This window comes from Denticeps clupeoides, chromosome 13, assembly GCF_900700375.1.
Source record: "Denticeps clupeoides chromosome 13, fDenClu1.1, whole genome shotgun sequence".
Classification (NCBI taxonomy): Eukaryota; Metazoa; Chordata; class Actinopteri; order Clupeiformes; family Denticipitidae; genus Denticeps; species Denticeps clupeoides.
This window is the reverse complement of record NC_041719.1, coordinates 21,571,093-21,587,028: the sequence shown is the minus strand read 5'-3', so window position 1 is coordinate 21,587,028 and position 15,936 is coordinate 21,571,093. Positions and strand designations below refer to the sequence as shown.

At 40.9% G+C, this 15,936-nt stretch overlaps 1 protein-coding gene across 2 annotated transcripts; it reads left to right on the top strand.

The window, feature by feature from the left end:
• The first annotated feature begins 79 nt into the window (after positions 1-79).
• On the top strand, positions 80-14,398 carry gna15.1 (guanine nucleotide binding protein (G protein), alpha 15 (Gq class), tandem duplicate 1). 2 transcript variants are annotated; one of them, XM_028999923.1, is made up of 8 exons: positions 80-303; positions 396-560; positions 1,302-1,486; positions 2,390-2,544; positions 6,620-6,748; positions 10,773-10,902; positions 11,032-11,185; positions 11,931-14,398. In XM_028999923.1, the coding sequence occupies exons 2-8, from the start codon at positions 410-412 to the stop codon at positions 12,134-12,136; spliced, it is 1,110 nt and encodes a 369-aa protein (XP_028855756.1). In that variant the 5' UTR covers positions 80-303; positions 396-409; the 3' UTR covers positions 12,137-14,398. The 2 variants fall into 2 exon arrangements, with proteins under 2 accessions (XP_028855756.1, XP_028855755.1); XM_028999922.1 differs by lacking the exon at positions 80-303 and having other exon boundaries at positions 329-560.
• The last annotated feature ends 1,538 nt before the right edge of the window (positions 14,399-15,936 follow it).

The window sequence follows — 15,936 nt, the reverse complement described above, 5'->3', positions numbered from 1 at the left end:
CACAGGCCCCGCCCTCGTTCAGCTCGCTCGCCCATTGGCTGATTCGCCCCGTTCCCACGGCAACGCGGCAGCGCGAGCAATCTCAATATCTGGGGCCTGTTCTCGATTCCCAGAAAGGCTGGACCGACCGGTTCCGCCAAACCGAGACAAAAGAGTGACATGCCAGCGTCAGCGCGGGAGTGTCAGGTGCCCGCGGAGCCACGCAGGCTCTAATCCACGTGTTCAGAGCGCATTAAAACGCTCCGGCGACCGCGGGGCGATGGCTCGAGTGTCCCCGGCCACAGCGCGCTGAGAGCGGCCGCGGTAACCCTCCATGTCGCCTTCTGTTTTGTACACAGAGGACAGATATGAATGAAAGTAGTTCTGTCGGCAGTAAATGGGAAACTTGTCTCCAGATCGAGTGGGAGCGATGGGCGACTGCTGGGAATGGTGTCACCGGTCCTGTGGCTGCTGCCTTTCCGACGAGGAGAGACGGGTCATCGCCATAGACATGGAGATCCAGAAGATCCTCAAGCAGCAGAAGAAACGGGAGCGCAAGGAGATCAAAATCCTTCTTCTGGGTACGTTTCTTCCATTCCAACTGTGCAGTACATTCCCTCCTTTCTGGTCAGGGCTGTAAACTGGGCTTCCTCTTAATAACGCAGCTTCTGTGTTCACCTGGAAGTTCTTCATTTTAGATCACATTCATGTTCATTTCATCTTTCAAACAGTGAGTGTCTGTGTCCTTCTGTAAATGGAAATGGTGGGACATGAATTATCATTACAAGCATCGGCCATTCCTCTCTGGCACTAAATATTTGGAGAATGCTGCGTGCCTTCCTGTGGCTCTGTGCATCTCTCAGCTGTGCATCTCACAACCAGAATTTCCTCCTACATGCTTGACATTCATGGGTCCAACAACTGGGTTTGCTGGTCCTCACGAGTGAATCTGTCAGTGTGGGTTATTTCCCTTTCATTTCGTCTCACACTGGTGTATGTAGAATTGACGGTAGGTTTGCTGTGTGTGAGTGTGTGTGTGTGTGTGTGTGTGTGTGTGTGTGTGCGTGTGTGTGTGTGTGTGTGTGTGTGTGTGTGTGTGTGTCCCGGTCTTCTGGGAGAGGCTGTGGCTTCCCCACAACTCAACCTGGATTGACCGGTTTACAGAATAGATGTATGAATGAATCTCAATGGTTTGTTTATGATAGAGAGACTTTAGGTGTCTGTGCAACTCAGTAGATATTCAAGTGTTTTCTCGCCTGATCTGTCCTGGTCAAGCTTACATTCCTCACTCACATTGTTTTCTGGGACATCCTGGTCCTTAGGTACGGGAGAAAGTGGCAAAACCACGTTCATTAAGCAGATGAGGATTATCCATGGAGATGGGTACTCTGACGATGAGAGGCGAGCCTTCGCCAGACTGGTTTTCCAGAATATTTTTACTTCTGTGAAGGCAATGACCAACGCTATGACCGCTCTAAGGATTCCGTATGCTGACCCACAAAACGAGGTAGGTAGAATTACAGTAATTACACCTTCAGAGAATGTTTTACCTCCTTTACTTAATATCCAGTCCAGACAAACACATAGCACCTTAGCTTGGAACAGAATGGATCATAGTATAGACGTGTCATGGCAGCACGTTGCAGAAAGAACACATGCACTCGACTCAGACATTTAATAACAGGACATCAAACATAGCAGGAATCAGTAGACATAGCGTCCCCACACACTGCTCCCCGGGCGCCTGTCATGGCTGCCCACTGTCGCTAAGACAGAGGACACATTTCACTGTGCTGCACTTGTACTGAGTGGGGTTTGAACCTGGGACTTTATTGTCTTGTTCGGTGTGGGACCTGAGTCTGGGTAAGAGGGGAAGTGCAGGAAGTGATGGATCATGGGTATCATGGCTAGGCCCTATTATAGCAGCCTATGGAGGCAGTGTCATGATTTGTGGTTGATGCAGTCGGACTGGTCTGGTTTCAGCAACTTTAAAATGAAGTCATCTGACTATCTGGATTTACTGAGTGGATTTTTTCTGTCCTAGTGGCACAAAGACATTTCTAGATGACAAAGCCAGTATTCAGCAGGCTCTAATTGTGAAAGAATGGTTCAGGGGGCATGTGACATCATTTTCAGCCTTGACCCAGTTGGTAGTCCTTGGTATGTGCTGGAGAAGCCTTTATGCAGGGGTTCAGTCACTTCTGGACACGATGCCACTGTGAGGAAGATCCTTGTGGTCCAACACATGTTTATCTTGCCCTGTTACTTTAAAATAAAACCTAGAAGTCTATCGCAAATGTAAGTTTGCTTATTTGTGCAGGAAATCTGAAAAAGTAAGTACATAGCAGCCTCATCTTCTCTAAACGTGGATCTGTCTGCAGTCTGAAGAACTGAGAAGTTGTGTCTGCAGGTTTACGCCGGCTGGGTACAGGACGTGGACATCTGCCAGGTCAACCAGCTGGAGAGACGCTACGTGGACTGCATTTGGCGACTCTGGACCGACGCAGGAATTAAGGCCTGTTATACCCGTCGCCGTGAGTACCAGCTGCTGGACTCCACAGAGTAGTAAGTGTGATGTCATGAACAAAATCAGGGTCCTTTCACTTAAAACCAAGCCTGTGTTTGGACAGGGCAGAGTAGGTTTTACTCCAGTGTCCATTATGATGCTTTGAAGATCCCTGCAGCTTTAGCTGTTACGGTGGTGGTGGCTGTGGTGACCCTCTGGTACGTTGCTAGGGACCAGGATCCCTCTGGTGGTCTCTTCTTTAAAGTCAGCATCAGGTAGTGCAGTGAATAAAACTGCAGTCTGAACTTCCGCAGGTAAGATTAGTAAAAACCTGTTTACCACATAGAGCAACTGCTGCAGAGAGATGAGCAGATTGGAATCTGCCCTTTAATTTGCAGATGAGACATACCATAGGTACCGTAAATCAGGAACCTTGGTAGTAAGTGGCACCTGACAACCTGGGTATTGGGTATTTAATGGGAAGGACTGCATTGCTGGGTGCTGCATCCTGTGAGAAGATACTTTATGGCTCTATAAGTTTGCATGTTTTTATTTTGTCAGTTCAGATGAATTTGAGTAGACTGACGATTCACAACATTTACTGTCCTTCAGCTCAGCTTACTGATGTAGGTGTAATGTGAGGTGGAGCGTGAGGAAACTGGATCATGGTTCTCTTACCCTAATTTCTCTAATTTACATGTTTGGATGATAAGCTAATAATATTGTCATTTATATATATATATATATATATATATATATATATAAAGCTTATGTTATTTTATGTTGACTGCAATATATTTATATTTTTTATGCAGTACATCATACTGGAGAGGTCATGCTAGTAAATATTTTTATTGCATTCCTTGCAATAACCTTTTTGATTTCTTCAATTTTTCTTTAACCATAATTAGGGCTCGAAGCACCTATGGTGCATAGGACCTATTGAATCTGTTTTTTATTACTATCATTACGTACCTAAAAGAAAGCCAATTCTGACAGCTTTCCTGTGCACGATAAGTCAGGAAACTTTGCACCATAGTGCCAACATAAAAATTTCAGTGGAACAGCCCCGGCACCACATTCCATCAACGTACGTGAAATTCGCAAGCCAGACCATACAAAAAAGCCAGACAAAGTATATGTGCAAAGTTTCACGGAATACTCAAAGCGCCACCTACTGGTAACAGGAAATGACTCATTTTATGTTTGGAAAAATTGTTCCACTTAAGGTCATTTTATATACCTCATATTTCATCTAGAGAGTCTTAAGACATAGAAGAGGAAGTTTTTCAGCTTTCATTGTACAGCTCACTCATTGCATCGTGGCGAATTTCATCCACACATACAACATCCAATCTGAACCAAACTTCATTCGATTGAGTCTGATCCTGATGAAGTTTCTGATATAGTCGCAGTGCCTCCTAGTGGAAACAGGAAATACCTTACAACATTAACCAATCTGCACCAAACATTGAACAACTGATTAGTGTCACAGCCTGAAGAAGACAATGAATGGAGTTTCCAGAATAGTCTCAGCACCACCTAGCGGAAACAGGAAACAGGTTTACATCAACGAATTTGCACCAAACTTTAATCATAAAGAAATACGTTTTCTGAATAGTCGCACCATCACCTAGTGGAAACAGGAAATAAATTAAAACATAAACCAATCTGCACCAAACTTTGTACGATTGATCAGAGTCTCGGCCTGACAAACTTAATGCCTGAAGATGGGTGGCAGTAGCCTAGTGGGTAACACACTCGCCTATGAACCAGAAGACCCGGGTTCGAATCCTGCTTACTACCATTGTGTCCCTGAGCAAGACACTTAACCCTAAGTTGCTCCAGGGGGGGACTGTCCCTGTAACTACTGATTGTAAGTCGCTCTGGATAAGGGTGTCTGATAAATGCTGTAAATGTAAATGTAAACAGGAAATAAATTAAAACATAAACCAATCTGTACCAAACTTGGTAATATTATTGGGGTATGCGGTTGCTGAAAGCAGAGTACCAGGCACGCCCTGAGGCTCGTGGGGTGCTCCAGGCCCAATTATTATTATATTTGACCATATCCATTTTATACACAATGAAAATGTATAGAAAGATATAAAATCCTCCTTCCTAAGGTTTCAATCCTCCTAAACAGCCCGGATTCTATTTGACTCTTGCCATCACCATCAGTTTTGATTTGAAATCTGTGGCTACACGCATGCGTGATGTATTATCAGCCTGCGGTTTTCCCGTAACACTGAACAACAAACTGTACTTTGTGTACTTTCTACTTTTATGAACTTTGTGCACAACCTGAGGCCAATATAGTGCCAGTCCAGCCAAATAACAGCCTTTAGACTAGAAGCAGTCCTGCAACATCCTCAAGGCAGCACAAAAGGATTCATTTCTGCTGATACATCCAAATAAATAAGGAATAAAATAGTAGCAAGATCTGAAATATTTGAAAACTCACCACATGAAAGTGGATTTGGTCCGGAAGGGGACAGTCCTGATTCCGATTTTTGTGTTTGTCCCGTGTAACTATGATTTACTGCAGGTTTTCACCTGCGTCTGCCTGTATAAAGTTGCCCTGTTTGTTTCGGTCCCGTGTCCATGTATTAAATCCCTGACAGTCATGAGACACTTTTAGTTTCATTTTTAGCATTCAAGCACCTATATGTCATTTTTTCAATTAAATAGTTTTATGTTTAATTTGTAACCATATTCATAACCGTTTGGTTTATTTTATTTTCTAGTTGTTTGGCTAAATATCTTCTTGGGCTACTTTAACCTACTTTAACCTACTTTAACCCTGACTAAAGTTACTATTATCATGGTTTTATGTGTTTTTTGAGATGTATTTTACTGATCTGGGAGAAGTTGGCAGAGAAGACAAGGTGAGGACAGTGATTAAACACCTTGGACTTCTCCGAAGTTCCTTTACTCACAGACAAATGCCACCAATCCCGGCTCTGTGGTCAGCCTGGGCTGTCGCTCTTCACACATGTCATCAGAGCCACATTCCCTACTCGATAAGTAGTTTGGGAGTTTCTATGGCAACACCTCTCTGGGAGCCAGATGGAAAATGTGGATTCCAGTTTACACAGCTTTATGTCAAGGCCATCTTCATCCTCACAGTCATGTCTGTCTCAACTCATCTGTCTGAAGCAGATAAAGGTATGGCGTGGAGCACAATTTTCAGTTGCAAAACTGAAGCCATCCTGGTCGGCACTCCTCACCAGATCAAATCATCGCCCATAACCTGTATCACCTTTTCTGGTTCCAAGATTTCTCTATCATCAGCAGTAGCCAATCTTGGTGTAAAAATGGACCCCCAACTCACCTTTGAATCTCACATCAACCACCTCTGCAAAACTTCTTTCTATCACCTCCAAGCAGACGCTGAAAAGCTGGCCCATGCCATTATCTCCTCCAGGCTGGACTACTGTAATGCACTTCTCTTCGGGATCCCTAGTAAGATCCTGCAGACGCTCCAATACATTCAAAACTCTGTAGCTAGGATCCTGATGAGAGTGCGCAAACATGAGCACATCACTCCCATCCTCCAATCACTTCACTGGATTTCTGTCTCCGGAAAACTATGAGATCTTCTGATGAAAAAGGCAATATAAATAAAATGTATTTTTATTATTATTGTTATTAATATTATCATTATTATTGGCCAATACACTGATACAGCCTCGTAATGCACAGTTTGGCCACTGGGAGGAGTGCGATATCCAGGCAGGTCACACTCATTACATATAATTGCATGAAACTAAGTATTCAATCTGCTTTTTAATGCATGTTTTAGGCTCTGTCCTCCATCTGGGCTGCTGGAAAGCTTCTGCCTTCTCCAGTTTCTACTGGAGAGTCAATAATGCTTACTTTGTTCCTGCACATAGGCCACTCTTGTTTGCATTGTCTGCTCATTTCCCATCCCCCTCTCTCCCCATTCTCCCGGTCTGTCTCATTAACCCAGTTCAATTAAAAGTGTTTACAGAAGATTGTCAGCTGCTTAAGCTAACAAGATAAGAACAGCACATAGACCTAAGAACATCTGACCACATGGTGAAAATATTAAAGAAAAGACACCCTTTGCATACAGTGAGGTAGAAACTCCCTGTGTGTTTTCTCTTGCAGCTTCATGACCAATTTGAACCGCATCAGTGGCCCTGGGTACATCCCCTCAGCCCAGGATGTGCTGCGAGTCCGAGTTCCGACCAGCGGAATCAATGACTACTCATTCCCCGTGGAGAACATCACACTCAGGTAATTAGACCAACACAAAGTATATTTTAATGCCTAAATGCAATACTCAGTACACACAATAATACTATCATCAAGCCTTCTGAAATCCACCATTTTATTACTGACATTCATCATATACATTTATGTACCCTTAAATTTTGATAAAATGCATAAGATATTGAAGCGGCCAGTCAGTTATGTAACGTGGTGCGACGTGATCAAAACGTAAGATCCCGTAGCTTGCAAAGTCCCGCAATCGCATGTAAGATATATTGCATTACATCCTGGTACATCCTGGGCACCACGACATCCGTAAAGTGTTTGAGTTGGGGTCAGAAAGCGGGGGTTAATTTGCGGTGTCTGGTACTTTATTGTTTTATGTTTATATGCTTCGGTTGTTGGTGTGTCTGGAGGGTGAACTGGTAAATTGGTAGTGTTATCTGAATATTTATTACTATAAGTATATCAGCTTGCAAATTGTGTTTCCTTTATCCAAGTCCATACTGCCTGGTTCGTTTTTACATGTTAAAGGGGTCGCCATAATGACAAATGCTCGTCTGTTTTGCCATGATTTCACTCTGCCTGAAATGGCAAGCAGAGGACGAAATTTACATACAAAAAAAGATCATTTTTTTACACAATAAAAATGCAATAAATTGTGCAATAAAATGTGTCCTCTGCTTTTAACCACCACCCTGAGTGAGCAGTGGGCACCATGACAGGCACCCAGGGAGCAGTGTGTGGGGACGGTGCTTTGCTCAGTGGCACCTTGGCGGTTCGGGATTGAAACCTTCTGATTACGGGGCCGCTTTCTTACCCGCTAGGCCACCGCTGCACCACTTCTGAACTTCCTTGGCCTGTAAAGTGTATTAACTGTAGATTGTTGTTTCTAGTTCATTTAAATGCTTTTAAACACAAGAATTTGTGGTGATCTGACTGATTTCTCCTCCCATTTAGCAGGAAGGGAGACTGATTCATCTATTTTGGAAATAGACAGAAATTTGGTAGTTTTTAGTAATTCTACCACACTTGGTGGTATTTGTAATTTGATTTGATTATACTTGAATTTCCTTGTTCATTTATAAGAATCTATAAGAATCTATCCTTTTAATACCATGTTGTTTAAAAAATATAAAGTATTTTTCTACATATAAGTATTTCATGCTTTTACAGCTCCAATTTAAAAAGCTTGTCATATTATTGTTTTGTAGTATGTCCGGGTTGTTCCCCATGGGTGTATGTTTGCATGGGACAAGTCATTTGTAGAAACTCCCACCATGCTGTCACAGCTTATACTGATGCTTTCAAAGCATACGTGTTGTTTGATAGTAGTAGGTGGTAGTAGCTTAGTGGGTAACACAGAAGACCCAGGTTCAAACCCCACTTACAACCATCATGTCCCTGAGCAGCCCTTAGTGTCTCCAGGGGGGGACTGGTTAAGGACGTCTGATAAATGCTGTAAATGTAAATAATTGAGGTAATGAACAGTAGGTCTGAAATCTCTATATTGTCTCATAGTGCCTGTTGTATGTCCAGCCAAGGCTCATTCGGGTGGGTAGGTTCTAACCATCCTGCAACATGCATCCTGCCCGCCTGTTGGACGAAGAAATGGTAATAAAAGTTAGGTAGTTTTAATTCTCCTTTGTCCTTGCTTCTTTGCTGCATTTGTAGGCTAATACCCAGTACTTTATCTAGACACCTAAACCAGTCAGATGCTTAGGATGATTGCAAATAAAGAGTTAATTATTGGTAAAACCATCATTTTTATTTAGGCGACACTTCCCAAGAGTGATATGGGTAGAGATTTCCATCTGACCAGATCATGTTATACCTTCTTTAAAAGTGGGATGTGGTTTGATTTTCCATTTCCAGATTGTGGTGGTATGGAAGAAGATTTCTGGAAGGAGCAATTGTTCAGAAGGACCAGTTTATTGAATAGTCTGATATTCTTGAGAAAGATAATTTATGAATGTAATTACCTCAGTGATTACACATTTCTGCATTGAATGCCTTTAATTGCTATACCCTGTCTTACTGCTGCTGCTAGAGGTTTGATAAATAAGTGCAAAAAGTGAGGGGGAGAATGGACATTCCAGCCTGGTGCCCCTGTTGAGACAGAAGCAGGAGGACGTTTTGTCATTTGTCCTGACATATGCTGTTGGGGAACTGTATAATATTTCTAACCAGTAAAGCAGCAAATAGAAATTTTTGTTTTCTGCATCTAGAGACAATATTGTCATTATTATATGATTATATTATAAGACTATCAGGTTTAATAATCTATGTGTATTTGTTGATGAGTGCCTCCCTTTTATGAGCCCAGCTTGGTCGGGATGAATTATGAGAGAGGTTATCTTCTCTATTCTTTTTGAGAGAACTTTGCAAATGATTTTAAGGTCAACGATAATATGGGATATCGGGCAATAGCTGGTAGGAAATGTAGAGTCCTTGCCTGGTTTTAGCAACAGACTAATGTTGGCAGAGTTCATATGAGGTGGAAGTCTACCGTGTTCCTTACATTCCTATAACATTGCGTAAAAAGTTGGTCCAGAATATTATTATAGAATTCAGCAGGAAATCCATCTGGACCAGATGGATTGGCCAGACTATATAGGGTTTTCTGGAGTTCACCTGGTGCTAGTGGAGAGTCCAAAGCCATCGCTTGATTTTCTGATCATTTGGGGAGGGTTATATTTTCAAGAAACTGATCATTTTTCTGTGGTGAGTATTAAGATTTGTAAAAGTCCCTGAAAGTGTTTTTTTTTTCTTTCAGGATCATATAATGTGTCCCCATTTAAGGCCCGATATTCAAAATTTTACCAGTGAAGCTTTTCTATTGATAACTTAGATCTAGTTTTGCTCAACTAGCAATGATCTAACGCACAAAATATAAGGTTCATTCATATACAGTGTAATACTGTTTTATACAGACATTCCATGATGCATTTGTAGAAATAAATAAAGAGATTTGCTCACCACATCAGCTGAAGTCAAGTCAAGCTTTGATTTCCGGTAGAAGAGATCTAACCGTAAAGCATGGGAAGTAAATGTTTACCCGTGTCTTTGTCGATCAGCCCCTTTTCATAGCCCCAAACATCACTGCTATTCAAAAGTCAGGTCTCTCAGCCATCACTTGTGAATTTATACTAGTGATGTACATATATCATAAATATGAGTATATAAATATATTGTCAAACTGAGTGTCAAGTTTATCAATGTTTATGTGTAAAGTTGGTTCAATGTCCATCTCTAGTGTGATGTTGGGAAATTCCAAGTTACCCTATATAACATGTAAATGTCATTCCTGACAGGAATGAAAGGACGTAAATGAACGACTAACAAACAGGCTATTTACTGATATAACCCACACACAGGAACAGGGAGAGTGCAGTGTGAAATATTAATGACTGGGGACACGGACATGACACAGCAGGATACAATTATACATGTAGACACACATGCAAATGATCAGACAAACACAAAACTCTGTTCATGACATTATAACTTATTAAATTACTAAATGAAAGTAACTAATTACATTTGATTACTTTTTGAAGTTGTTTCTCTTATATAACAGTACATTTACACTGTAAAACTCCTTCAAATATATAAATTAACATCACCACCACAAGGTCAGATATCAGGCCTCATTTTACTGTAAGATCATACAGTTATAAACCACTAAATCAAATATTTCATATTCAAGAGTAAAGTAATGAACATTATGGTTGGCCGGTTCCTCCACCGTTCTTCACCGCAGTCCCAGTAAACCATCACTATAATCAACTTATAATCACTGCTGTAATAAACCTCAGAGCCAATTCTGATTTGTTTCTGTTTTATATGCTAATAATTGTATATTTCTATTTCTTTGGAGTTTGTTTCAGAGCTACAACGTTTAGTAGAAATGTGAAATATACGACCTGATAAACAGGAAAAACAGGTCTGCTGTGATGGGAAGAATGAACGCAGACAGACTGCACATGTCAGCACATGTCACATGTCCCCTCTCTTCCATATGCTGTCTCACTGCTCTGTGGGGTAGAATTGTGGACGTGGGCGGGCAGAAGTCAGAGCGACGGAAATGGATCCACTGCTTTGAGAATGTCACGTCACTCATATTCCTGGCATCCTTGAGTGAATACGACCAGCGCCTGGAAGAGAATGATACTGATGTGAGGAATCTTTATTGTCCTTTCGTTTTCTTAAAAAAAATGTCGGTATATGCTGATCTCACCCATGTTATTCTGAATCGTTTAGCATCTCCCATGCAATGTTGTTCTGTCCCTTCTTACCTTCTCCAGAACCGCATGGTGGAGAGCTTGACTCTGTTCTACACCACCATTCATTCACCTTGGTTTATCAATGCCTCCATCATCCTCTTCCTCAACAAGATGGACATATTGGCTGAAAAAATTCTGACTTCAGATCTGAACACCTATTTCCCAAAATTCACAGGTACAGTATTAACTGGCAGTCAGGATTCTAGCTAGGAAGATGAGGGAAAGTCTATTTATCCAGGGCAATAATCCAGTCTAAAAGATTCAGCATCACTCAGTAATCTTCTGGCAGTAAGTTCTTGTTCTCAGGCATTCCTCCAACCAGAACACTGTTTCCTTCATGCTGAGTATCTCACCTGCTGGGAAGTGAATAACCAGCATGTTTCATAGTTACTGGTACAGATGAACATACCATAAAGTTTTCTTGAAAATAGCAAAAAACCCCACGTTATTGCACTCAAATGAATTCATAAATCAAACTTAAAGGTTAAACAAAAGATCATTTTTGAACTAGAAAGGTCTTATAATATCCAGTGTCATGGAGACATTGTTTTTGTTGGTGGAAAAATATTGGTCCTTATAATTCACTAATGTTGTCCAGATCCTCAGCTCTGGCCCTGCTCTCGTCTGGTTGCCCATGGCAACCATAAATGTCTTGATCTTTACCCCTCCCCCATCCGACTTGAGGGGTGAATGATCTGACCAGTACTCAGCCACTTTGGTGTTACCCTCTGTTTTCAGAGGGTAACACCATAGCAAATAGCTCCAAAGTAAAAACCGGTTATGGAGAACATCTGAGAACATAGCAACTGTAGGTTGTGAAGGAGAATGTAATGGTTCTGACAACTGAATGGACACCGGCTGATTGCATCTATTTTTGCACTTATACCTTGGTTCTCATTGTCATCTGTTTCCTTCCAAAGCGACAAGGCGTGATGCACAGGCAGCCATGGACTTTATCTGCGAAATGTACCAAGACCAGGCACAAAACAGAGAGTCCAAGAAGGGCTCCAAGACTGTCTACACCCACTTCACCTGCGCCACAGACACTAACAATATCCGTAAGGTGTTTGGTGACGTTAAAGACACAGTGCTGATCAAGTCCCTTGCTGAGTATGGAGTGATTTGAAAGTCTTTTTTTCCGTTTCTCTCTGTCTTCTCTTTCTCTCTGTTTAAACATCAGAAAGGTTCAAAAGGGCTTAAATACATGAAACCATCTGATCCTTTAAAGTAACTGGTGCATTTAATGACCTTCCACAGTGTGCCTGATCTCACTAATTCCTGAGTGGTTAGAACTTCTAAATGAATTATGTGTCTTCCTTACGCTGATGTTTAGTTCTGAGATTATTCATTTTCATCAAACTGGCAGTAAAGATACTTCAGATAAAGATACTGCAGCTGGCATGTCCCATGCACCATTCTACCTGTGGACTGAATCAGTAATTCATCATCAGCCTCTCTTTTCGATGGATGTTGTAATTGTGGTAGTCATTTATTTTAGACAAGTAGGCTAATCATTTTTAGGCCAGTTTGCCATTTCCTTTATGAAATATTTAGTAGAAGAACACATACATATGTTTTTTCTATAACTTTAATAGGTAAGTAGTAAGCTTAAACAATAAGCAATACACCAGGTTTGATGAAAGAGATGGCATTAGAGCAGTAAATCTCAGGCTTTTAACTTCGTGATCTACACTGTAAATTTTGTCAAATAAAAAAGGTTGTAATTGAGGCCATTAGGGAGCATGAAGTGAACAGCAAATACTGACAATCTAATATTCACTTGGTCTAATGTGGATAAATGACAACAGATTTTGCTCCCAGACTAGTGAGGTCACAATTATTTACCTCATTTTACTGTTATTTTATGTCTTCACTTTGCACTTCCCTATAGTTGTTATTAGGAGGAGGCTGTTATTCTGAATTTGCTGCAGGAAACTGAAGACATGGAGCTTTCCAAATAGTCAGAACGACCATCTGCCTAATAAGCATTTTTGATTTAGTTCTTATTTTCACAATGACTAATTCAATGTCAAATCTCCAATAAACAGACATAATCTTTTAAACTTTTGTTTAACATTATGACTTCATGATATTTGTCTCTTTACATTGTCATCTTTCAATGTAAGAATTTGACATTTTGGACCCACAGAACAGGCCAACTGTGGAGTCACCTGATGCTGAATGACCCATCTGAGACTAGATGAAATATTTTAAAAGATTGCATTTTTATGATTGTTTTATGGATTAGTTAATGCTGTATATATGTAAAACATTTTATTATGCGGTAAGTATGAGGGTAATGAGTAAAGTCATGGTTAAAATGAAGCTGGCATCCTCCAGGATTGTGTTGTATCTTTACTAATTTGTCTGATCACATATGGAACCTGAATTGAAATTTTGTGAGAACTTCTGTTCTGTCCTCTTCTGAAGGCTTTTATTACTACAAATAACGGTTGTCCTGTTGTGTATGAAATTCATCCATTACCCTGTCCATTACCCAGTTGAAGGTCTTATTTGTTGTAAAAAAAAAAAAAGTGTAATGGCAGAACATGGTACAAATCTTTTGTCATGACCAGCCAGGACTACCCTGGCCACCTTAATCTTCAGTTTCTCCTTTTCTATTGTACTGCTCTGTCACTAAACCCAAAACCCAAATAACATAGAAGTATTAAAATGTGTAAGAAATTCAGTCATTGACCTTGATTTATTTCCCTGCTCTGCCTTTACAAGTCGTCTTCTGATCGTCTTCTGACTGTCATCTGCTGGAACTCTTAACATACTACCTCAATGTTACATCATAATGCCATAACCGCTATATGCCATATTTCCTGGGAAAATCTCATTGAACCTCCCAGGGTGATCAGTTCTGGCTAAAGGAGGATAGGTTCCCCTTGCTGAGCCTTCTTCCTCTCAAGGTTTCTTACTCTTTCAGGGATTTTTTTTCTTGCCTCTGTCACCTTTTGCTGCTCACTACGGGCCTTGAGCTTCTGTTCTAATGTGAAGTGCATTGGATTCAACTGGATTCATGAGTTCATCATCAGGAGAACACTGAATAGTAATGGCATGGGTTGCTATGAAAAGCCACTGCTCTTTAAAAAGAACATTGCTAAAGTTGGCTTAGCAGAAAGAAGAATAATGACATTTGAAATGACATTTGTGAGATTTTTCTGTTTTGAGGAATGGATCTCCAGGACTGATCAACAGTAATGCATAGTATCTCCTACGTGAGACATCCTTGACAATTGCCACTCACAAATATCTAAAATAGGATCATTTTTGTCAATAAAACTGCCATGTTGTTGTTTTTTTTCAATCAATCATCATATTTGGTTCTTTTTTGGATGTTCTGATGTTATAGGTCATGCTGATGAATAAAAATGAAAAATTCTAAAGGTCCACTGAATGTAAATGATATGCTAACAGTCCAATTCCTATTTGTAAAATCCTGCCTTCAAATGTAGTCTCTTCAGTGTGTGAGTCCCTTCGTTTTTTATGAATTATAGAGAGCGGGGAGTGGGACTACAGCGGTGGGGATCATGTGCTATCACCTACTGTGTGTGTGTGTAGCTTCAGCAGCTGAATCAATTAAAACCTGAAAAGTCAAAAATATGATAGTACGTTCTGTCTAGGGACAGCTTCTAGTGTACATTAGGGGAGAAAGTGACATTTATTTTCTCTCTCTACAGGCTACTGCCATTGGGTTGTGTTGAATTCATGAGGTTTGGTTGAATTTGCATCAGTGGTTGGGTTCGAACCTTTTTGAACGTGTTTTTCTTACCACTTACACATCACCAAACAGCTGACTAAGCAAAAAAAAATTTCTTTCCGAAACCTTTTTGTTTCTCCCAAAAATTCCATGGTCAGTACTAAAATTTGTCATGTCCCTGGTGTGAGCAATGGGATTTATTCAATTGAGACCAATCAAAAAGGTCTTTGTATAAGTCTGTGTGCAAATATGCAAAACCAGATTCATCGCTGACCATACCTAATATCTGTGGAAATCCCTGCGCTGTGGCAGTTGTGGTGTTATTTTCGTCTGCTGCATGGTTTATGCTACAGACGCAGTTGCAGACGACTCAGATGTGCCGGTCTTTGCCAGACTGCAGGGGTTGATAAGATAAGTTGGCATCTCACACAACTGATAGACCCGGGGAAAGTGCTCAGCACTGATACACACATCTACCAAACAAAGGTTTTACATTTTTCACTGAAATTCAAGTAGTTCAATGTAAAAGGCAATAATAATAAATAAGGTATTTTCTACAGTATAATACTCATGAGGTTATGGTACCACACTGTGTACCAGGTTGGAAGACCTGCTACAGAACAGCTTTAAGTATTTCATCTCTCCTGAAAAAACACCATTCTGTATAATTCCGTAATGTGGGTAGTTCTGAAAATGTTTTACAAGGTGTGAGGTGCTTCAGATCAAAACCCAGACTCCCAGCACTATCCAGTAAGTTTTCAGCAATGTAATTCACATTTCACATGTGTAAGTAAGTGTATATGCATGGATTGCATGAAATGCCAGTGTGTACACAAGTGTCTGTGAGCAGATCTAAAAGCAGGACATTACATTGCTAGCTGAGGCTAGCACCTCCAGGAGCCAGGATCAGCCACTCATCTGGAAGAGCCAGCGGAATGTTAGCTGAAGGCTGATCAACTCCGGGACACCGCTAGCAGAGCTTTCAGCTTGATTCACCGACTACCTGGCACTCCACGCCACTTCCTTGCTGGCACAGTTTCCATCATCACTTAACTTTGTAATATTTCAATTATGTCAGCCAATGGGAATCCTATAAACTATAAACCAAAAAAGTGGTCATGCTATTTAATAATGTAATCATTTAAATGACTTGTTTAAAGCCTATGTCATGACCGCGAGGTCACTTGATGCTCCAACTTTGTCCACCCCAGACACAGGCA

Coding starts and splice junctions, on each gene's coding strand:
- gna15.1 (XM_028999922.1), top strand. CDS start 377: ATGGGAAACTTGTCTCCAGATCGAGTGGGAGCGATGGGCGACTGCTGG. Junction 561..1,301: donor GATCAAAATCCTTCTTCTGG/GTACGTTTCTTC, acceptor CCTGGTCCTTAG/GTACGGGAGAAAGTGGCAAA. Junction 2,545..6,619: donor CTGCTGGACTCCACAGAGTA/GTAAGTGTGATG, acceptor TTTCTCTTGCAG/CTTCATGACCAATTTGAACC.